The sequence below is a fragment of the Coccinella septempunctata genome, chromosome 7 (genome assembly GCF_907165205.1).
Source record: "Coccinella septempunctata chromosome 7, icCocSept1.1, whole genome shotgun sequence".
Lineage (NCBI taxonomy): Eukaryota > Metazoa > Arthropoda > Insecta > Coleoptera > Coccinellidae > Coccinella > Coccinella septempunctata.
In genome coordinates, this window is record NC_058195.1 from 4,763,418 (window position 1) to 4,787,320 (window position 23,903).

At 40.5% G+C, this 23,903-nt stretch overlaps 3 protein-coding genes across 6 annotated transcripts; all 3 read left to right on the forward strand.

Moving 5' to 3' along the window:
- Nucleotides 1-2,944: 2,944 nt before the first annotated feature.
- Nucleotides 2,945-4,622, forward strand: LOC123316341. The gene is made up of 3 exons (XM_044902371.1): nucleotides 2,945-3,315; nucleotides 3,370-3,630; nucleotides 3,714-4,622. The coding sequence occupies exons 1-3, from the start codon at nucleotides 2,964-2,966 to the stop codon at nucleotides 4,553-4,555; spliced, it is 1,455 nt and encodes a 484-aa protein (XP_044758306.1). The 5' UTR covers nucleotides 2,945-2,963; the 3' UTR covers nucleotides 4,556-4,622.
- A 3,534-nt stretch (nucleotides 4,623-8,156) lies between these two features.
- On the forward strand, nucleotides 8,157-10,280 carry LOC123317020. The gene is made up of 2 exons (XM_044903368.1): nucleotides 8,157-8,456; nucleotides 8,512-10,280. The coding sequence occupies exons 1-2, from the start codon at nucleotides 8,348-8,350 to the stop codon at nucleotides 10,170-10,172; spliced, it is 1,770 nt and encodes a 589-aa protein (XP_044759303.1). The 5' UTR covers nucleotides 8,157-8,347; the 3' UTR covers nucleotides 10,173-10,280.
- A 444-nt stretch (nucleotides 10,281-10,724) lies between these two features.
- Nucleotides 10,725-23,883, forward strand: LOC123316576. 4 transcript variants are annotated; one of them, XM_044902723.1, is made up of 4 exons: nucleotides 10,725-10,855; nucleotides 10,915-11,063; nucleotides 21,274-21,415; nucleotides 21,501-23,883. In XM_044902723.1, the coding sequence occupies exons 3-4, from the start codon at nucleotides 21,301-21,303 to the stop codon at nucleotides 23,750-23,752; spliced, it is 2,367 nt and encodes a 788-aa protein (XP_044758658.1). In that variant the 5' UTR covers nucleotides 10,725-10,855; nucleotides 10,915-11,063; nucleotides 21,274-21,300; the 3' UTR covers nucleotides 23,753-23,883. The 4 variants fall into 4 exon arrangements, with proteins under 4 accessions (XP_044758658.1, XP_044758656.1, XP_044758659.1 ...); XM_044902721.1 differs by lacking the exons at nucleotides 21,274-21,415; nucleotides 21,501-23,883 and adding exons at nucleotides 11,236-11,368; nucleotides 11,426-14,795; XM_044902724.1 differs by lacking the exons at nucleotides 21,274-21,415; nucleotides 21,501-23,883 and adding an exon at nucleotides 18,605-20,940.
- The last annotated feature ends 20 nt before the right edge of the window (nucleotides 23,884-23,903 follow it).

Here is a 23,903-nt window from a genome sequence, read left to right on the forward strand (position 1 = left end):
TTCGTACGTCGCGAGCTGCACCACCTCAAATCCAGAAAGCCCCCCTCCCCAACAATTCATCATTCAAACTTTGCTTTATCAGTTTGCAGGTTATGAGCTCAACCGTGAACCCTCCCCGCCACGTAGAAGAAGTTCAATCGACAGATCGAGAAGTCCATCGATAAGACCAAGCGAGAATGTGATGCGGTCGATACAAGTCCAAGTAGGACCGACTTGTCCACCGAAATGCGAGGCGGCTCAGACTGTCACCACCTTCATTCTGGCCGATCCCCGTGCCACCCCTAAAACGGAAACTATACCGGCTGTTGAAGGGAAAATAAACTACGTCTGTGGCCCCGACGTACCTGGCATACGAACGAAGGTGGCTATGAACGTTAACCAGATACCGTCAGTAGAGGAAGAGGATAGTTGCGTCTGCGCGCCAACCTGCCTCAACGACCAAGAAGAATCTCCAGATCAGTGCGACTCCACTGTCTGTTCCTTCTTCCAAAACGATAATCCAAAGACAAACTTTAAAGTCACGAAGAAAGATAAGTACGTATTCATAACAGTGACGCCAGTGCAAACAGAACCATATGAACCGAATTATTACATCATCCTAGCGACACCAGAAGAAGAAACGACTGATAAAAAGGAAGTTAAGACCAAGAAGGCGCCTAAAAGCTGCGCAAACCAGAAGCAAGAAAAAAACGCCAAATGCTCCGCTCCCAAAAAGGATCCTCTGGATCGTTTTAAAAACCAAATCTTTTCCTTGGAAACCTTGAAATCCAGGGAATTCCTAGAGTTCTTCGAGAAGAGACAAGACGTGATACAAAACGCCAAGGTGATAGGGCCGCCTTGCGACCCCAAGAACCCCATTTGCATCTCAGCTCTACTGGAGAAGGCGAAAGACCAAAAAACGGAACCGAAGCAAGAGGAGAAGAAGATGCCAGTCCAGGATAAGGGATGCGGGCCAGATACCTGCGAATTCCTCAAGTCTCCGCCGGAAAATGAACCCATGGATTGTTGTTTCGGAACCGAAAAGATCACGATGAAGACTACTGCGTGTGGGTCCCAGCTTTGTTTCCACCAGGACGAACTGAACGAGTTCAGATCGAAGATGGCGAAAGGCAAGAGGGCCCAAGAGGTCCAATGTGGACCGGACACGTGCAGTTTCAAGAAACCCAAAGATAAAGTCTGCATCTCGATACAAACGGAAGAAGTCAACCAGGCGCCGAAGGCTACGGGTAAATCGGCTAAGGCTATCGTCCTGACCATAGCTTGCGACGCTTGTACCACCACAGACGCGTCCAAAGATGCTGAAACGTCCCCCATTCCAGATTTCTGCGACAAGGAGGTCTGCACCAACGAATGCGAGAAAGGGGACGTGGCCAGTCAGGTTTGTCTGGATAAGACCGATGGAGCTAAGAAGAAATTTGCTGCCACCACTGCGACTTACAAGTATTGCGACGCTTCTTGCAATCCCGGCGGTGGAGAGTTCGAGGAGGCATCGAGTGAGGATGACGTGTCCTGCTCTTCGTCCTGCGATCCTGACGTTTGCAGCCCTGACGCAAAAGAAGAGGAACCGGCAGCTCCTGGAGGATGCGACGATCAAGTGTGCCCAGAGAAGGCTACAAAATCTTTGGATAAGCTTCGCGATGAAAATACCGGATCAAAAGAAATCCAAAACGACGCGTGCAGAGATTCTGTATGTCCGCAGAAGATAGTGAACACGAAGCTGGACAAACAAGATGTTTTCGCGTTAGAGATGGCCATGAATCGCTTCATAAGAGTTAACCCAAAATCGATTAACGATGACTGATTATCTACTTGAATCAATAAATGTTTTGATGTGGTTCAAACTTTGAGAATTTATTTGACTACCTGATAAAACCTATTGGTTCAGATGGATCCTGCACTGGCCTTCAACCATTTTCCTGATCTGCTGACTTTTCATCATGTTTGTTAACGCGCCAACTATTTCTCACTGGCGTCTTTGATGAAATATGTTTTGTTATATCTTTCTTGTGTACTTCACATTAGTCTTTCAAATCAAAAGTTTATTCTTTTAATTAATATTGTAAGAATAAACGAAGGAAATCAGTAGTTTTTGCAGTATTTATAAATTTTACTCAGAACTATTATGATAGAGACTAAACATTTTGTTCTCTTTTTGCAACAAAACAGAAATACTTGAAAAACAGAGATATCAAGTCATTGTTTTATAAGAGAATAAGCAATAAGATTAGAAACCCTTCAAGAAAGAGTTTAATTGGTTATCATTAGCAAGTGCTTCTTATAGAAGCGTTCATTCTAGTTGCGTTTGATATCAGCACTGCAACCACCCGCAAGTTTGGAAAGGTTTCATGATTCATAAATATGGCAAATTCAACGTCAGCCTTATTTCAGGATAAAAATGGTTAGATCAGGTTAGGTTAGGTTAAGTTTGGTTAGGTTAGGTTAGGTTAGGCTGAATATTCCATATTCAGAGTAACACAGTTCATCAAAATAATATGAAGAGACTCATTTTTAGATACTGTATTCCGAATTTTCGTATTATGTACAATTGGTCGCTAACTTCGACAGAAATATGAGGGTAGGAATAATCATATATCACTTTATACTCACGCACAAAAACATACATTCACTTGAATAGACTCAAGAGCGAGCGTTTTATGTGTATGGATTGGAGAAAATTTATTTGGAAAAGAGAAGTAATTTAGATGTAATTCGGAATGCATTTAGACCAAATCATCCTGAGAAAAAAGAGGTTTATCGCAGTAAACTTGCTACCAATTAGTCAAGCCAGTAACTAAGCTGGTTATTTTGGGTACAGCTAGATGGTGAAGACATCACAACAACCAAAGAAAATTCACAAAACCTGTGACTTTCTTGGTCCATGGGAGGAAACTTCCACTTTCGTTTATTGGATTCATTGAAACCTTATGGGGGTTTTTTAGGAGTGGTGCCTTTAACAAACCAAGATGAATCCTTACGAATCGGATTTCGAGAGAATCGTCGATTTTCCCAACATGGATGTTGAAGGGGTAGTTTTCGAAAAAGTAGAAAACCGAGAGACAGTCGACGATCTGATGTACGTTCGTAGCAGTGCTGAATTCTCGGAGATAACACGCATTTCCGCTGGATTGGAAACTGTTCGGACTTACTCCGGCAGAAAGGGAAGTAGATCTTACCGAAACTTCACAACTGAGAGAGATTCATGCGAAGCTTATCTTTCAGCTTCGGAAAATGTAGTCTACTTCCAGAAGATGAACGCCCGTATAGTTTTTCCAGAGCTGTACGAATGCCACGTTGGAAGAAAGTCCAGAAAGCCTGGTAAGGGATGATGAGAGCTCCAAAGGAACAAACTAACCTACGAACGTGTTCTAGCAAGCAGATTTGGAAGCTTCTCCACAAGGGGAGAGAGCAGATATTCCAATTTGATCAGGGCCATTAAAAAGAAGCAAGAATGCGAGTTTTGTGTCAGGAATGACGAATGCTATTGCAAAGATGAAAAACACGTACTCCTCACAGCACTGGCAAGGGGCTGTGCCATGTCCAGAGAGTTGCAAAAGCCAAGGCCACTATTATTCACAGATATAGATAAACTGGAACGAAGCGTTGGAAAGACCATAGCTAATAACAAAGGGGGTGAGTTATCCTGACAAATAATTTTTCTGTGTCGCACTGTCTACTTCTTCGTTCGAGTTGATGAATATGGTATAAATTCACAGGATCTATAACAAGGAAATATAAAGAAGAACATTCATCCAGCAGAAATAAAAACGAAACTAATAAACATAAGGTCGAAAAAGTGAAAAAAACCTATGAAGAACTTGATAGTCACGGCCAGACTGCCAAAAACAAAGGATATGATGGGAAAAACGTTAGAGCAATGGATCAAAACATTAGAGGGCAACGCAAGGCACAAGCAGGAGAATCTACTGATAAGGATCACCAGATAAGGGACTCCTTGATTCTACCAAGGAGCAGCATTATCAGTAAAGTGGAATACACTCCACTTAAAGCAACCAAACTTAAATTCCTCTTTCCTGAGAATATCATTCAGAACGATGCAGCAGATGAAAAAGGATCTCCTGAAGAAGTTGCTGTGTCTTGTGTCTGTGATGAAACTGAAACACAGAAACAGGATAATTTCGATGAAAAAACTGATGATCGAACCTGCAATTCAAAATGTTTCAGTATCGACAAAAACGAAATCATTCCTATCCTCGACAAATTCATTGAGGAAATCGAACGCATAAAATTGAAGTGCCGTTGCAAACCCAGAAAAGTGTGCTTCATGCAGGATTCTTGTACTCAAACTAGCGAAGCAAATGGTATGTTCAGCGAGCTCTGTGTTGATTGTTTTCCAATTGAGCTCACAGATCCGAACCCCTTCAAGTTCAAGCAACAGGATCGCAAGAACGACAACAAACATATTTATCGATATCTCAGTTTCAAAAGGCGACAAATGGAACTTTTAGAAGATTCTTTCGTGTTGCAATTCGATAGCCACGATGAGAAGTGCTTAAGAGAGGCTTTTTTTCGTTTTTCATCACAGTCTTGCAGTTGATTGTTGTTAATTTAGTTGTTATGCCCGGTCATGTTGTGAGTTGTGTCGAATAAAGTTTTGAAATTAATTGTGATTTTTTCTCACCACCAAAGTTGATTTTCGAAAAATTCTCGAAAAGATGGGTTCAGTTAAAAATTCGTCAAGACCTAACGGTTGCACCTAGGTAATTTGCAAGTAATTTCTTTAAATTTTTCAGCGAATTTTCAGCTGAAGTATCAAACGCAAAGGCAAAGTTCATGAAAACAAGAATGTCTAGAAATAACGTAAATGGATCCCTATCATGCCGCCTCCAAGCAGCAAGTAGTCCTTCGATAGAGATTGGCTTTTTCACTGAAACAGATAGGAAGCTGATAGAGCATTCGAGTGAGTCTAAAACAGGTGAGAACATTTGAAATAAAACAGAACAACATTTTGACCGAACTCTTTCTGTTCCCAGATTTCACCACACCAGAAAAAGGACTCTCCAGGTATATATCGAAGGATCTACTGAAAATATTTTCATCTGAAGACATGATGCTAAAACTTCCGAACAACTACTTCCATCACCATTTCCTTTACAACTGCAAAACTTGCTCATTCAGCTCATATAACGATTCAAGAAGACCTAGGACATTGGAAAAAATAGATAATGAGAAACTCAGAGATATTTCTACATACAGGTGTCCCATGTTGTCTTCTTCAAACCGCAACATTTCTGAATCGCAGACAGAAATAATATTCAAGATTCCGAAACGGCCACAAGAAGATTCTTTGCTGGACATAAAACTCGTTGGAACATCGTTAGCTATAAACCCAAGAGTGATCTGTGATGAATGCGAGTGTATCTGTTCATCTACCGATATTAAAGATGAGAGAAAACAATGTAATATACCTCTAGGTTTGAGGAGAATTGAATCACTGCAGAAATGCGTCCAGAACTATCAGGTTGTTGCCTCCTCAGAGTGCTTATGTCCTGAACAAAGTGACAGTTGCCCAAATACAGATACAAATAAAGTATCAATCAAACTAGGAGATAATTTGTTTTTAAGTTTGGTGACCGACATGGATGATCAAACAGAAAGTTATGTCTGTGACGAATGTAATGTTAAGCCAGAAAGTGGACAAAATGATAAATACCCTGACATTAAAATTTTGGTCAAATGTAATGGTGAAACCATTCGTGAAATCTCTGCTCCCCCATTAGCGCCAAAGCATAAACCCGATGAAGGAGCAACCAGCAAACAGCGTGGGATTCAAGATGACTCCGAAATTTGTTCATTATTATCATGTGAAAATAGGTTGAGGAAAGATGACCAGAAGCCTCTGGATTTTCGTCAAACATGTTGCATGGCAATTGATACCACGGCAATCAATTATGTGTGCACCGATACCTTGAAACCAAAATGCTCTTTGAGTATGCAGAAAGAGGAATCGGATAGATCCTGTACGAAATGTCCATTGGTCACAAGGGTATGCGGTATACCTCATAGATTATGCCAGGACAAACCTTTACCACCATTTCCACAGAAAAAGGTGACACAACCACCAAAAAAAATCAGTCAGCCAACTGGTAAAAAGCCTCCCAAACCAACTCCTAAGAAAGGCATTCGAGCTGAATCTAATTCTTCGTTGAAGAAGAAGAGCTTAACAGGTCCTGAAGATAAACGAAAATCGAGCCTCTGTTCTTGTCCTCCTAATAAGGATGACATAGCTTCTCTAGGATCCTTCTCGTTATTTTTCATAATTAACGATATGAAAACTGGAGATTGTGCTTGTAAGAAGGCTTCCAACAGTAATGAGCTACTTCAAACAGCGATGATTTGTGTGCACGTCGATAATTCTCAGGATAAGGGGAAATGTACTCAAAAGAAAACCTCGTCATGTCCAGCTCTCGATTCTTCGGTTTACAGGCAAAGAGGAAGTATGACTGATAGATATGGACCAGCAGTATGCTCTTGTCCATCTAGTGCAGCTTCGAAAACTTCTAGTTGCTCCTGTCCTTCTGTTAGAGCTGCAACTTGTCCGGCCAGCTACTCTCAATCTACGACCAAACCAACTGGGTACGTTTGTCCATTCACTAAGGAAGCACCGAAACCTAAAGCTCCAATCAGTCAATGCGTTGATACTGGAATGCGATCTTCCATGCAAAAAACACCATGTTCCCAACCCTCTCAGATCAGGTTTTCTGAAACAACTCAGGCTGGAAAGGGTAAGAGCTGTTCCGCTATGGCCTGCCCGGAGCAGTTATCTGCAACCACGCAGTGCCAACCGAGCACCTCTCCAAAATTCGCAGTTCAACAGACCTCGGTGCAAGTGTGCCCTTCAAAAAGATCGGCTTGCATTCAACCATCGCGTACATGCCCACCACCTCAACAATTACAGACTTGCGTCTCCCAGAAATCGGCGAATAGCCAACCCTCAACTTGTGTTTCTGGGGCTTCACAAGCGCGTCAAGTGCTCAGCAATATATGCCCACCATCGTGTAAAATTAACCTTCCAAAACCTTGCCCATTCGAGAAACCACCTTGTACTCCTCCAATGAGGCTAGGGGCAGCGCAACCTGCCACTTGCAATATGAAAACTGGACCAAGCTTCGTATGTACCGCTGTAAAAAGCGTTTCTTGTCCTTCCCTGAAGAAGAACGTTTGTTCTGGGCCAGACGTCAAACCACCTTCCTGCACACCATCGGTTGTTCGCGTGAATGCGTCTACTGTCACTCAATCTAAAAGCTGCAGCATCTGCATTAACGTGTCTGGACCGAATGATTCGAGAGCATCGCTCAAAAAAGTGTGCTCCTTCAGTGGCGAGTGTAAGCAGGACGCAAAGGCGGCAACTTCTAAAGAAAGCATAAGGAGAAGGTTGGGTGCAGCAAAATCCGTGTCGTCCTCATCCATGATGAGGGGTAAATTAACACCCTCGTCGTCAAAAGGATGTTTCTCTGATAGATCAGGAACAAGCTGTAGTATTTGCAGGGAACTTTCTAAGCTAGGGGAATGCGAAGATGATGTTAAACTTAAAAAATCTTCTTCCAAAGTGAAACCAAGAGTAATACCAGCGCAGAAATTAAAGAGAGGAAACAATTTCAATCAACTATCGCATTTGGACGTTTCTGGAGCTGATAATTTCATTTTTGGCGAGAGTAGGAAGGGAGATCTCCAATTGATTACAGAGGATTATAGTGATTTGAAGAAAGCGTTTGAAAAATTCATGGTTTCTGGAAACCCTCAGAATCCTAAATGTAAATATGTCAAGAAGGGTTGATCATTTGACTTTTATGTACAATAAAATGTTCTGGGATATATTGGTGCTTTCATTAATCAGAAATACTCTTTATTTCTACTTCATTCCAGCCACACGCCCAAATGAAGCTCCGTTAAAATTTTAATCCTCCATCTTCATTATTATTACCTTCAGAAATTACAGTTCTAAATTTTAATGGGAGGAGGCTGTGGAGCAGTATTGTAAGACCCAATCATAGTTGTTTTTACTTCGAGTCATAATAAGACTGAAGCCTTCCTCGAAAGAGGATTGATATTTTTGTGTGACAGCTACCGAAATACGTTCTATGTTTAGGGATATGTATCATGAAATTTTCTGCTCCACAATGACATATTATGAACGAAGTTTCATATACACCGGCAATTTTGGCTTCGAAATTCACTGTTTACTTCTCATTCGGAAAATAATTCTTCAAGAACATCCCCAAATATGACCACATATATTAGACGAGTTGAAATTTAGATATGATTTTCGCAAACTGAGCAATTGCTTAGGTCTACAATAATCTTTGTAGCTGTTAAATTCTTGATTGATATGGAAGAATCTACAGACGACGAATTTTATGAGGCTTCGAATATTACAGTGTGTGATTTCTTCGACGCCGATTGGAACAATGATTGGAATAAAGACTCCCAGGAAAATGGTAAGGAATTAATCTTTCACACTGAAAAAACTTTGATTTCGTTACTCTTCTACAGATACACTACAGGACATATCGAACTCGATCTATCATAACAAGGTGAATTATGGAAGACCACTCACACCTTCCATACAGGGAGACTGCGCAGATGATAAAGTAGGAAAAGACGGCATATTGGATGCAATCCTGAATGAAAGAAGCTTGAAAAGGATATTTTTCGAAGAAAAATGCATACCTAATAATTCAGCTGATTCGGATGGCCATGGAGAAGGAAAAGATAATATAAATCTCTGGAGTTACATAAACAACAACCTGGACAAAAAAGAAACAGTCGTATGCGACCAAAGTGAAGAAGATAAAAATTTGAATACTATTGAGGAAGAGGTGAAGGAACTAGAAATAGAGATCGAACAAATGTTTAGTACTATCAAGTTACCAGAAATAACCCCCTCGCTGGATCATCGTTCAGAAGGAGTCAAGAATAGGAATTTTCACCCTCCCAGTCCAAGTAAAAGAAAAATGCCTCCCTTGACATTGTGTAGCACGAATAAAGAATCAAGTCCAAGAAATTTCCAGATATCTTGCGTTCCCAACATGGATTACTCAATGGAATATGATAATCATAAGAGTGAATTGAAGAAAATCGACAAAAATAAGACATCGCAACCAACAAGTATCTCCAGTGCTACCAGCAAATCAACTATGGATCAAGATTGCGTGTCAGGGGTAGAATCTGCAACAGATTCCGAAGAAATAGTCACATTGATGAGGAAAGATTCATCTAAAGCTATCCCTCATCAATCATTGGAAGTCATACCGAAAATGACAGTAGACCGAGTGAAGAACAAAATAGAGAAGAGTGGTATAGTGAAAAATCTTCTGAAGGCTGACGCTCTATTGGAAAACACAAATTTTCATCCGGGAAGCGAGAAAACCAATAATAACTCAAGGAAGAAATCGAGAACAAAAAGTCCACAAGAATCACGTAAAACAAGGTCTTTCATTGCTAGCACGGAGGCTGTGAAAAAAGTACAGAAGAACTGTTCGAAAAGTTTCCATTCGAACAACCAGAAACTATCATCTGATCCATCAAGATCGCAAATGAACGTGAAATCGTCGGGGAAAGTTCACACGGCGGAGAAAAAATCGAAAACGAGCGAATCTAAAAGATTGAAGGTCGAAAAGCTCAGCTCTAGCAGATCCAGAAGGAATAACAGAGCGATCAACACAACCAAGATAGTGAAAAGGAATTTTTGTTGCCAAAAGATCGGCGCTTTCATAGATTCGACCAACTTCTGCTCCATTGCTCTGACTCTAGAATCAGCGCATTCGGACGTGGGAAAACAGGAATTGTTGAAGTCCCTGAAAGATTACTTCTGGCATACCGAATCTCAGAAAGAAAGAGCGTTAGTCCAGTTGGTTATTCTGTGTATGGAAAACAGTTTTCAGGAGATCTCCATTGCTAATGATACCTTCAAACTGTACTGCCAAAACGAATATTCAACTTGTCCCATAGCAACAAACGAGGCACAATCTGAAAATATGGAGGATTCTTTTAAATCTAATCTGATTTGTCAGCCCTTATACATAGAGACGATACTCAGTCAGAGTCAGGTGAACCGTTTGGATTTTCAGTCGAAATATGAAAATTCCAGCGAGGGTCAGTTGAAACCTGAAATGAATAGGGAGTCTGGAGCAGAAGATCTTTTGAGGAAGTGACTCCAACTTTAGAATATTTGAAATTTTTATGACGTTCTTGATATTGTGAAATTTGTATTATCGATTGCTACATGAGCAAAATACACAGCACATTAGTTTGGTTCTTTACAAATAGTTTGCGTGGTAGGACCATATATCTATCATAATAAATAGATCTATTAAATAATAGATATATGATTCATAACTGCTCTCATCTTAGATTTTCTGTTTCGTCTAATATTTTCTAGAATTTGGCAGATTAGCCTCCAGCCCAGTCCTCATCTCACAAAAAACCTTAGTTATTGAAAAAATAGCACTCTTAAAATAGATGACTTGCTTCAAAAATGCACTCTTATGAGACATGGTTTTACGAGTTGGACATATAAACTTCTGAGTAATCTTGAATGAACACTTGCATTTAAGCCGGAACAGAAAAATATATCAAGCTTGATCAAAAATCAAAGTGATATTGTAATTCTTCTAATTCTGTCTAATCATAAACCAAGGCTCTTCCTTATTTCATTCACCAATAGGTGACACTTCATTCGTAAATCATTCACCAACCACCATTGATCTTATTTCTGTTCAACTTTTGACATTTGTCAAAATAAATCCAAATTCCATGTCGAAATACCTCCATCCAAAATTTCTACAATAAATTTAACCAATACTCCTGAGTATGAAGAATGAAAAGTTTTCTATCTGTAAGTATCCATCCATCATTTTGTACTTCAAAACATGCTTAACACTGAGATCATTGCAGGACAAAAGTGAAGACAAAAAACGACAAACAATAACAACCGAAACTGGACTGCTCAAGCTCTTTCTGTCGAAACTGATATCTGATGAAGTGCAATTTATTCCCCTGAAGTCAGAGTTCGAGAAAATATATCTTATTGGAAACTTGAATAGGTAATATAACCAATGGAGATTTCATCAGAAAACATTCTCGAGAGAGCAAATTAGAAAATGAAATTTTCATATTTGCTCTAGACCACATTCATATTCTTCATTCTCTTTTCACCTTCTATGAGCCACTGATTTTTTTGATAGTTTCCGTATTGAAATTATATTTGAAATCTAGATGCGTCGTGCTGATGTTGAACTATAATTCGAGCTCAGTTTAATATTCTTCTAAATCTTCGCTCAGGAGTTGAGGAAGGTCAAACTAACAATGTCCAGAATCATCGAGCAATTCCTTGATAAAAAACTGCACGGTAAGTCCTTACCTGTTGCATGGAGAAAGAAGTCTGACATTTTTCTTTCATTGATAGAATATGGGAGAAAATCAAAAACAATTCTTATAATTTACAAATGCCGACACGCTGGAATAACAAAGACAAGACTACAAAAAAAGAAGAGAGAATCAACAGTAAAACAAACTTACAAAGACCACACGAACACTGATATAAGAAGTTCTGAAATAGATTCCGAAAATGGCAATAAAGATATCCTAGAGACGATTCTGAAAACATGGTCGAGTTCGTTAGAAACAGATATGTCGAAATTTTTCGAGGAACCTGAGAATACAAGCTCCAATTCCGTTTGTCCATCAGATGAAACCGACAGACGCAGATTTCCGTACCAGGGTTCGGACACAATCAAACCAGTTTATTACTGGAACATTGAAACCGAAAATATCAAACAAAAATTGGAGGAATGTTGTGATTGTAGCAAGAAGAGAACTCCAAGAACACCTCCTCTTCATATAGATGCAATATCAAGGTTGAGACTTCAGAGTTTCATCAGAAGTTTGTGCGAGAATAAATGCAACTCCAAGCTTTGTCAACCAGAAGAGGAATTAGATAAAGAAACGCCCACTAAATGTAAACAGAAAAGACGAAAAAATAAAAAGAATTGCAAGTGTAAGAAAGATTCCTCGATGGTTTCCTTTCACGTGACTGTGCCCAAGCAGACGAAGTCAGTAATTCTGAAGAACAACCCGAATCCAACGAAAGCGAAAACTGATAAAACCGATAATTCGAATGAAACGAATAAAAATGATGACGACAGTAATAAATGCTTAAACTGTCCTCACTTTAACAAAAACAACAAAGTCCAATGTGCACCTATAACTCAGAAGAGCACAATAGTAGAACCAGGCGATATTACCTTGAGTCTAGGAAATCAGACGATAACGATTTCTGTGAAGCAGGCTAATGATAATGGTGAATCTGTAAGAGCTAACAGTCCAGCACCAAAGTGTAGCAATCCACCAACTGAGCAGCTAAACGAAAGAACAAAATGTGCCTATTCCCAAAACAAGAATTCAAGTCAGGGGAATGCACAGTTTTCAACATCATGCAGAAAGAGTATGCCTTCAAACAATGCAGATGAAAAGACATGCGAATGCCTCCAGAAAATCAAGGAAAGTATGGAGGAAGACCTGAAAAAATTCGTTATTTCCCAGTTGAAATTCAGTGAAAAACCAAGCAGTAATCCTCCAGCTAATGAGCATCAAGAAGTGATCAAATGTAGGCTTTTAAAGAATAAACTGGAAAAATTGAGGAGAGACAGACAAAATCAGAATTCGTATTGCAGAAACTCCACAAGTTTTCAGCGACAACAATCGAAAAAGACCAAATATTCGGGAAAACAAGATTTTCGAGAATACGAGGAAGACGATGAGTCTGATGAGACCCCGGTGAAACGATGCTCAACTAATAAATATCCCAGATGTGTTAAGATTTGTCTCGAGCGTCAGCGTGAAGATGAAACTTCTGAAGAACAGGAAGAAGAATGCGATTGCGAAAATCGATTCCGATCCACTGGCACTGGTAATAGAAGGCTATGCGAACACGAAGCATGTCCATGGAAAAACAAGAGAAACAAAGTCAAAGGGCAAAATAACCAAAAGCCCTTCCCCGGACAATCACCATACAAGTGTCCCTTTTATGACGCTGACAAAAAGCCACGGATTAAAAATAGAATGAATAAATGTTGTTCCTGCTCCCTAACAATCATGGAAAAGGAGAAGAAAAAGTGCGAGTGTCCGAAGTCTAAGAAAAAACCCCCAAAGCTACAGGATAAATGCTGCCAATGCCAACCTAACCAAAGTAAAAACACCCAATTCGAGACTATGGAACATCAGCCTGATGAACCAAATGAGACCACGCAAGACACCTCAGGGGTGAACGAGGATACAGTTGACGAAAGTACCGACCAGTCTAGAAGAACGTCAGTTGAAGAAGCATTCGTGGTGAATATGGAAAGTCCAAACAGGAATTCATCGAAAGCAGTAGAGGTCCAGGAGTCTGATCTCGAAGGAAAAGACGAGAGTTGTTCCTGCTGCATCTGCGATAAAGAGTCCAGCGATGACGTTGATATTACTGAATATCCTTGCGACCTCTCATCTGGTTCCGAAGAAGATGACCCACCGATCCGTAAGAAATATACCTCCGGCAGGAGAAACAGACAACCTTGTGATTGTGAAGTCGACGAGGTTGCATCAACTGAAAAGATGCGTAGGAGATCCATGGTGAAATCTCCAAAAAGTCAGAGAAGGTCCAGGAATACAAGAAATTCAAATTTCAATACATTCTGTGGCGACAATGATAGGGAAGAGTCGAAACATCACAAAAAGAGCAATAACATCGCCAAGCAGGACATAACCTCTACAGAGGATCTGATAGAGTGCGAATGTGAAGAATTCGAACAGCTCTTGGCCGAGCTAGAAGAGTATTGCAAAACAAAATGCGTGAATTTCAAAGTACTGCCGAATCGGGAAAATTCAGGATATGACGTGCCCGAGAAAAAATTACTTTCGATAACTTCAACGCCTAGAAATTCGGCTTTCGTGGTTCAGAACGATCGGAGCAATATATCTGGCAGTTTTCACGCACACCCAAGTTTTTCTCCTACTCTATCGAAAAAATTCTTCGAGAAAAATGCTTTTGTCTTAAGATCCCAAGGACTCTTTCGAATCAGCTCGAAAAAGTCAAGATCCAAGGAGAAAGTAAGATATTGCCCTCCAAGAAAAACATCGAGCAAATTGAGCGACCAAAGGTTGATGAGAAGAAGAAGAATTGAGTCTCTATACAAGAAATCTCGTATAGAGGAGAAAATAGGCTTTCTTCTACTCTGATTCTTACAAGATCACCCTCTGAATGATTCATGGGTTGAATTCTCTTCATTAAATTCCATACTCCAATCGATAACTACCTCAGTTAACAAGAAATAATTTTCCAGAGAAGATTTAAGCTCCACGAGCGGACTCGAATTTAACCATTATGATTTTAACTCCACACCAGAGGGAAAGAATGAGACCAGATATGCATCGAGCATCTCATCGGTGGTAGATGAAGATATTAATAGCGCAAGCAATATCCCTTCATCAATTCCAACAGAATTGGAGAGGCTAAGACACGAAAATACCAAAGGTGGTAACGGTAAGGACACACCAAATAGAACAAAGATCCAAACTAATTCCTCTGTTGATTAGATACGAGCAAATCAGCCCAGGGATGTATGAGAAATGTGGTCGAGAACCTTGAAGAAATTAATATGAAGAAGAATATCTGTCTGATACCAGCTCTGTTGGAGGAAGTAGAAATGTTGTCATTTCTGAGCAGTAAGAAGCACAAAGACCGCACATCTAATTCCTTCATTGCAAGGGCCAGCGACAGGAATGTCAATCGTTCCTTTCCATCTTCTCTTCAAGGTCGAACTGAAATACATCCCAGACGTAACAGGCAACATCAGATCCAGGAATTCAGCTCTGCCAAAAGTTCCAGGGGAAGACGCCAAGACAACCACGAGTTCTTCGACCAACTACAATTCGATCCCAATAGGATATCTTCGCACAAATTACTAAAACGCGTCGAGAAATCCGCAGAGAGAATAGTGAGAGGTATCACCATCCGAAATTTAGAATCCGTAAAACGAATAGGGGCCAGCAATCCGAAGTTGATCGTTAGGGTATTTGAGAAATACCTTTCCGAAGTGCTGAACTGTAATGCCAAATTGTTATTGGGAAGAAAAAACCTGGGACTGATCAGCTACGAGGACTATCTTATGGAATCTGGGTCGAAGATTCAAGATCTCAATTTGACGTATTATATGAACATCGAGAACCCCTTCAGTTGTCTCATATATCCATCCCTGATCGAAGGTTGCGGTAACAAGAACAAGATGAGTATATCCTCGGAATGCGGAGATAAACAGAGTCCCGAGGACAATAAGATGAAGTGTAATTGCAAGCAGAAGAATACCTGCTGTCATTGTAAACCAGCCAAAACACCACCAACCAATGAGGTAAAGAAGAATTGTGGATGTACGAAGGACGGGAAGAGTTTCGATAATAGGGGATCAAGGAGTGTTTCAAAACCGGCAGGAAATACCAGAACATCGTTTAAAATTTCTGATATGAAACTGGGAGGTCAGATGACGTCGGTGCAAAAAATCAACGAGCAATCAGCCGAACTCAAAGAGAACTGTAAAATGGACCCTACAGTTTCTTCCCTCACAAGCGGAAATGGGATGAAAATCAAAAGGAAATGCGACTGTCAGAGAAAATCCACGATGCAGACCATAGGTGAGGGTGAAGCGACCGTAAAACGCTGCGGTTGCGCGAAGAAAAAGACAGGGGGACACTCGAGTGGTAGGAGCAGGAGTGGCAAATCTAAATCGAAGAAACATAAATGCGACTGTACTGAACCTTGCGAACCCAAAACCGCCATAACAGCTGAGGGGGATCATCAGCCTAAGAAGGCTAGCTGTGAGTGCGTACCCGACCTCAAGATCAATAATGACGCTGCTTGCAATCCAGCTTGCTCTTCGCACAATTCGGGACCAAGATGTCCCTGTCCTTGCAGAGCCTTGTTGAAGATGAAGAGTGTGAAAGAAGGGTATATATCAGCTGATCCTTATGGCGAAAAAGAAGACAAGAGATTCTGCGTATGTCAGCCAAATTCTAGGATAATGAAGAACATGGCAGAAGAGCCTGATGTGCTTCCGAAAGAAACACCATGCGGAGTTTGCGATGCAGACAAGGAGAACCCGTCACATAAATGCGACATTTGTGAACTCGTGGAAGGCTTAGGTACACACCCCGACGAGAATGCTTCGATGGCCACTATAGCCTCATCGGATTTCGATCAAATAGCAAGTATCCTACGAGACACCAGAAACGACAACAAGCTCCTATCCAACATCAAGTGTTTCAGAAACAGCAGCGGAATCATCTGTCAATCCGAGCTGGTCGGATGTCCGGTCAATGGCGATAAAGGGGGGAAATGTAAGACGAACACGATCGAAATAAGGATAAAATACCCAAACAAAACGGAAAAATACAAAGACATATCTTGTTCTGCTGTATGCACCAACACCAACAGCTCGAAGATGGCTGGTGGTAAGAGGGCTAAAGACGAGAGATACTGCGAGTTCGTCGAGAACCTACAACAAGAGATATCGGCATGCTGTGCCCAGCCAGACAAGTCGGATTTGTCGATGTTGCTGGATTCCTTCGCACGAAGTGTACCAGAAAAAGGCGAACGCAGATCTAGCTGCTTGAAGTCTACAACTTTCGATGACAGAGCCAAAGGGTCGTGTTCGTTCAAAACCGACGAGATTTCCTGCCAAACCAGCAATTGCGAAGGTGTCCAAAACGACGAGATGGACGTCGAGTGTATTTTCAGGAGAGGGCAAGACTGCTCACCACTCTGTGGGGACGAGTCCCTTTGTTCCAAACGTAAATCGTCAGATTCCCTCGACGACTGGGGATTCGAGGAAGATAAGAAAGAAATACAAATCGGGGAATGTTCGAAAGATAGCTGTATGAGACTGGTACATCAGCCAGTTATAGCGAAGACAAAAAAGGCGGAGGTGGAATGCGACGTGAAAGGAAGTTGTATCAGGGAGAAGATTTTCGAAAAATTGTTTTCGAATGAAAAACAACCGTGTAAAGTTCCCTCCAAAACCTGCGAAACACCCATCAGGAGAGCTTCGCAAGACAAAAAAGCTTCGAATTCTAAAGCTTCACCTAAAAATAAAGTCGCTTCCAAATCTTCCTCGAAAAATATCACGAAACCTCAGGATAAAGCAGCTACTGGCAAAAAGAACGATACCATGAAATTAGACGAGTTCGATCAAAATATCCTTGCGCGTGCGCTGGATGCTTTTCTGTCCAAGGGAAAATAGAACATATTCATATAGTCTCGCAATCTTTCATCGAGCTTTTTTTCGCAGTGTATGAACCAACAAGGGACTCAAAGAGATGCCATTCACCAAAGAATACAAGGATAACTCAGTAGTGAAGAGGTGTGAGGATGAAAGTTCTGACGAAGAAAGGCCGGATAATTCATCTGACACTGAAGATTCCTCATGTCCTTCAAATGTATTGAAATCAAAGAAAACGAGTACGAAGATTCCAGATGAGAAATGTCCATACAATAACTCAGCCTTCGTCTACTACTGCAGTAACAGATACTCCTTCAATTGTCGAAATCCGTGCTGTCCTTCAACTAGAAATCAATGTGCTGGATCATCTTGCTACTCTCGGTGTTGTCCGTGTTACAATGAACATTTCAAGTGCTGCCTACCAGCAATTATAAATAGACCACAGCATTACTCAATTATACCTGTGAAGAAATGTCCTCCTCAAACCTATGTACCCAACAAACTTTATCCTAATGGAAAATGGAAACATAAAAATAAGAAAACGAAAGGACAAAAAGAACTACTCTCTGAAAAAGAGAAAGACGATGTAGCTGATGAGGTACTGAAAAAAGTCCTAGGGGAACTGGCGGAGGGATTGGCAGAAAATGCAGAAAGAGAAGTAGGAGAGAGAGTGGAATCACCCAAGAAATCTCCTCAACCACTAAAATCTTCAATACCACAACGAGAACAAGGAACCGAAATAGAAGAGCCATACTTCTGCACTGGTGCAACTACCACTCAAACCTCTACACCGTTGATCAAACTTCTAGACAGAAGAAAGGACGTCATGGTTGATACTCCGACCCCCATTCCACCTCCTTGCTTGAGAGTTCTTCTCAGGCGTGTATTGGAAGCTAAATGTGCAGCTGTTGGTTATGGCAGCACCAAGACGATGGAAAATTGTAACTTTGAACAACTTTGTAAGTGTACTCGTCCTTATGAACAACGTGAGATAATCGAAGAAGATGGATTTTTGGGAGATACGCTGAGAACGGGAGTTTTGGAGTGTCCTTGCTCAACCAGAGGATGCAGAGGTTTCTGTGGCTACCAACCGGATGGTAGAAGAATATAGGGGACATCAAGTGTTCCCAGGAGAGTTCCATGCGTACCAAATTGTGAATACTACAATATTGAGTCAAATGCAGGAGATAATGAGCTCATGACTTTCATTTGAATCGAACAAGTATTATTGCAACAATGTCGTGTTATTTGAATAAATTTCCCTTAATTTCATATGGAGTTTTATTTTCTGATGAATCAGGCAGATGTCTAACATTATTTTTCTTATTTTTTCCTAGAGAGAAGTAGCATGAGTAAGAAAGAGAAACCATCTCTTGTAATCCCAGAGAGAAAACCATGTTTCACTGGTGAGAATCGAAAAAGAGAAAAACATTACAAACTTTGCTCGGAAGAGGTTAAAAGCCCATTTTCCTGGTGGTGTAATCCGGCTAAGAGAGGAGGATATCAGTTTCTTGAAGAGCATCCTTCGTTCAGCGGTGAGAGGTATTATAAAATACCATGGCAGCCAACGGTTGCAGAAAAATCAGATGCAACATGGCCGTACAACTGTGATCCATTGCGATGTGCAACTTCCAAGATTCCAACATGTTTGCACAAAATGGTCTACGGAGATAATGTATGCTTGAGAAAACCTTGCACGAAATATCGCTTGAAAGCGCCTCTGTTTGCACTGCCAAAAATTCTTGGTTATCCAGCTAAAGTTCAACCCTGTTGCTGGAGACGTATCCCCAAGCGAAAACCGAAGGTATTTTGCCATTGTAGGATTCATGACGAAGAGGATGTAGGGGAGATGATTGAAAACGATGAACGTGTTGATCAAAATAAGGACTGTCAATGTATCATTCCCACAACTACCCTCTCGGTTCAAACCATTCAAAAAGAATTCAAAGATTCCTGCTGTGATCCATCCAGCTGCTCTAGCCATGATAACGATAGATGTGCTTCTTTCAAGGTACACCAGGAAATAGAAGCTGAAAGAGATGTGGTCAGATACAATCATCTTCTGGAAGCCAGCTATTCGTGTCCAGCTCATTCTGAACCAAACTATCGTGAAATTTGCCGGCCTAAGAAATCTTTCAAGAAGTATTGCAGCTGCCAAGAACTGGAAAAGCAGAAGAAAAAATTTTGTGGGGATGGTAGACCTTCTGACCCGTGCATGAAATATTTACGATGTTTCGATTTGGAGAAGGACACTCTGGAATACATTAAGAAATGTATCTGTAATTCGCAGAAGGAGAATGAAAAGTCGAACTGTTGTAACCCTGAACGAAATTCCTCAACCAAGGTGTTATTCCAGAAACTATTGGACGAGAAATTCGACAAGATGGCGTCTATGCTAGAAATATCCGAAAATATGAGAGAAAATATCGGCAAGGGAGATCTCTTCACTCTCTTAGCCAACAACGAATTTCTGCAAGATATCGACGAGGGTATCAAAGCTCGCTATAGGAAAATTTTTAGCGAGAAACTGGAAAGTCTCAACGTCACTCTTCAAAGAATAGAAAAAATGAGGAATGCGTTGGATAAAGAAACGCTTTTAGATATGTTGGATGAATCTGAAAAGAAATTACTACAAGGATCTATTGATAGAACTTTAGTTTATCTCAACCGAAAGCTTTTCGTGGAGAAGTTGAAAAAGATTCATTCTATAATTGAACTGACAGAAAGGATGAAGGCAGCAATGGAAGCAGAAGATTTCGAAGGGGTAGTATTCGACCAAAGTCGAAAACCGAAACGTAGAGACATGAAGAAAGATAATAAGAAAGTTGATACGATTTTCGATGGAAAAATATCTGTCACAACTGAATCTTCCGACATGAATCCAACTCCTCCTATACCAGCAGCTCAAGACAATTCAGGGGTTTCAAACATAGAAGGTGATCAAATCGTTTTCGAAGACATAACCACTGCAAAACTTATGATTCCAAATGTTTCCAGCACTGACGAAGATAAGGGTAATTTGGGAGTGAGTAAGATAAACCCACTGGATACAGCTCCAGTTACCACAGATAGGCAGAAGTATCCCGAAGTCCTTGAATCAAAACGTCAAACTCCTGTCATAAGGATAGATGTGGATAGGGATAATGTGCAAGATCACCAAACATCGTTTGGGTATAATTCCAAGCTAGGTTGTGCTTCTGTAGATCGAAAAGTTTGCTTCGATTCGAAGCAAATGATGTGTCCAAGTTCCTACTTCGAAATTGAGTCATATTTGAAGGGTTTGAAAGCTCTGATCACCACCTACGATCCTTTCTTATCGCCTTATTCGCCAATGAGGTACGAACTTCACGCACGTAGGATGAAAATGCCGAAAAAAATGATCAGCACTAAAAATTGTTTTCCATATTCACGTTGTTTCTGCTCTGTGTTGTCTGATAATGGATGTGTAGGGAAGGAGGGTGACAGGAGACCAATTTCTATGCTTCAACCAGGGAAGGGTGAAGCTGTTTATCAAGAACCGTGTCGTTGTCACGATACGGAAACCGCAATGAAGAAATGGATGGAGAACTGGACTGGAAGGAAGATGGACTATTGCAACAACGCATCTAGAAGGAAATGTCCTTATGGGATTCATTATTAGAATAGACATTAAAAGAATTGCTCTTGGCCACCCATTTCGATAAAATTCTGTACATATAATAAATTTTTGTTCTCGCACGATATTTTTTTCTATTTGCTATATGCCTAGATAGATGGTATTTCATACCAATCTACATTTATCCTTTGTCTCCCTGTCAAGACCGAGCAGTTGCACCAAGCTCAATTAAATTTAGGATTTGTGACTGAAAGAGTTGCTCTTTTGAAATATCTCCTATGTATCACATTAAGATCATCGATGATTCTTCTGGGAGAAATGTTTTATAGCATATAAAACAATCACGAAAAACTAGGAATGCAATTTGTGAAAGATGCAAACGAATTTAAAGGGTTAAAACAATTTTTTTAGAATTCATTCAAACGAAACTTGCATGGTATGGTTGGGAAACGATCAAGATACTGCTGCAAATCCACATCAACACCTTCTTGTTGCTGCCAAAATGATTGCAATCTAAGAGGAGAAGATATTCAGGATCTAGCAAAGATCTCAGGTGAATAGATATAACCACTTCATTCAAGTGAAGTCAACATAAAATTTATTCATGTTGATCTCAGGTTGAAATGAATTGTTTCCAGATTATGAATATGATGCTGACACACCCCCATGGAATACACCTGTTAATGTATGTCCTTCGAGTTCAAATGCCGGAAAAGATCTTGTACCCAAAAAGAAACGAAATAAGGAGCACGTCCAGATAAAGCTCATCGAACATAAGAAACCAAGAAAAACTGAAGATCCCAAAATATTGACAATCATCCCACCCAAACCCTGTTCTTCAGGGTTCAACGACATAGCTAGAAAAGCCGTATCAGCTCTTTCCAATTGCATATCATACATATTTCCAGCAACTAGTACCGCGGAAAGAGTTGAACAAGAGAATGAAGAAGAAGAAGAACAGAGGAACGAAACAATCAAACAAAAACAACCTGAGAGAAAAGAAACTAGAGCGTATAAAAATGTTGATGAAGAGAACAATAAAAAAACAATGAAAGAAAAGAAAATCGAAGAAAATACGTTGGAAGCATTTCAGCAGGTAGATGACACATCTAAAGGTGAACCAAGATCTAGTCGGCGACCTAGACATATTGTTGATGACAGTCAACAAGGACGAACTGACGATTTGATAGAAAATTTCAAGATGAAAGCACTGAACGCTGACGATGAAATGTTCGATAAACTGTTGGAGAAGCTCAAAAAAGAACTGCACCTTCTTGCTTGCACATGTCCATCAGTTGATCCGAGGGTTATCAAGCCTAATATATACGAACAATTTGAGGAAAAAGAGGAGGTGCAATACATTAACGACGCTGCTGTTAGGGAAGTGGCTGGCCAGTCTGATACGAATAAAAACTGCATGACCAAAGATGAACTTAATGAAATTTTATCCGAATTGAAAGTTCTGTTGGAGAAAAATTTTTGCGAGTGCGATAAGAAAGAGGATGGAGCTAAGCTTGAAGCATTGAATGTAAATGAGATGGAGACAAACACAGGTCTTGCAGGAAATCGATTTACCTGTCTTGAAGGTGGAGAAGAAGGATGTGAATGCAAAAAAAGGAAAGAGGAGGAGAAGAACATGTCAGAATTGGTAAAAGAGGAAAAAACCGAGAAAAATACTACAGATATCGTGACCCCTGATTTTACCGAGTTCTATAACAAAATTATGAGTAAATTAGACGAAATATCTGATCAGCGTTTTGGTGAAGCAGGTCATTCATCCAAGAAGAACACCATTAGTCGAGAAAAATCCAAAACTAGCAATATTTCCGAGGTTTCTGAAGAGTCTACAATATCTATAAACGGTGGTAGTCTCGTCCACAGTAAGGGCTCTTCAAAAAGTAACTCCACCTTGTCTAGTAACTCTAAACGTAAAGAAAAAAAAAGGGAAGAAAAAAAGAAGGAACCTTCAAACGAAAACGATAAAGTTGATAACAAAACATCAAATGGCGTTGATGAGGTTGAGGTTGAAAAAGATTCATCACCTGCGAAAAATGATGCTAATTCAATCCCACTCGAAGAATTCGTTAACCTTGCCGATGAACTGAAGGAAGCTCTTGGCAAGTCAGCCTGTAAATGTACCCAAAGCCCTGGTACTGAATGTGCCAATGGAGAAATGAATGTTTTGCAAAAAGAAAAAGAAGTTTCTGCAGATTCTGATGATACGTTTGTGTCTCTTCCCCCTATTCCAGAACCTACCCTACTTGAGAGAGTGGCCGCGGATACCTTCAACCTATCGGATCTTTTTGAGAAGCCAGTCGTTCCCATGAAACCTGTATTGGAGTCACCAGCCGAATCTTTCTACTCAGCCTCTTCCAACGAACAAAAACCTAACGTGAAGGAGGTAGAAATTGGGGTTAACACCCAGTGTAAGTGTCTGACCGACAAAGTGGTTCAAACTTTCGAAGATATTGAAGTCTCTGGAGTGGTAGTGTGCGTTGGGCAATCCAAAAACGGAGATGAAGAAAGGCCTAAAGTGACAGACGTCCAGATCAGACGAAAGATGTCACAAGATGGCGAGGTGGAGAGAATAAAGGTTAGGGTCCAACTGAACAACGGTAAGATCGAAGCTGAGACTCCAGAGGTTGTTTATCGTAAGGAAAATGACATGGTTGATAGATCTTCGAAGTTTATCAAGACATTTGCTGATTATTATAGAATAAAGTATGAGACAACTGAAACTGATATTGAGGAGCCCAAAATTGTGACGGATGGAGATCAAATTAAGATCTTCATCCCGCTCAAATGTGACGCTACACATCCATGCGACAGTATTGGAGGAGATGGAAAGCCTAAATTTTCTTCCAGTGGTATCGAGGAAACAGTGAATTAGATGCTGCCAAAGCCCCAACCTGATTCTCTATTAAGATAAAGGTGATCGATGATCAAAAACTTTTTTTTTGGTGAAGTAATTCATATTGGCGAGTTCCACAACCTGTTGAAATAAAGACTAACCTTCGAAAACACCCTGTATTCATTCATTC

Coding starts and splice junctions, on each gene's coding strand:
- LOC123316341 (XM_044902371.1), top strand. CDS start 2,964: ATGAATCCTTACGAATCGGATTTCGAGAGAATCGTCGATTTTCCCAAC. Junction 3,316..3,369: donor AAGAAAGTCCAGAAAGCCTG/GTAAGGGATGAT, acceptor AACGTGTTCTAG/CAAGCAGATTTGGAAGCTTC. Junction 3,631..3,713: donor CATAGCTAATAACAAAGGGG/GTGAGTTATCCT, acceptor ATAAATTCACAG/GATCTATAACAAGGAAATAT.
- LOC123316576 (XM_044902721.1), top strand. CDS start 11,326: ATGTCCAGAATCATCGAGCAATTCCTTGATAAAAAACTGCACG. Junction 11,369..11,425: donor CCTTGATAAAAAACTGCACG/GTAAGTCCTTAC, acceptor TTTCATTGATAG/AATATGGGAGAAAATCAAAA.
- LOC123317020 (XM_044903368.1), top strand. CDS start 8,348: ATGGAAGAATCTACAGACGACGAATTTTATGAGGCTTCGAATATTACA. Junction 8,457..8,511: donor TAAAGACTCCCAGGAAAATG/GTAAGGAATTAA, acceptor ACTCTTCTACAG/ATACACTACAGGACATATCG.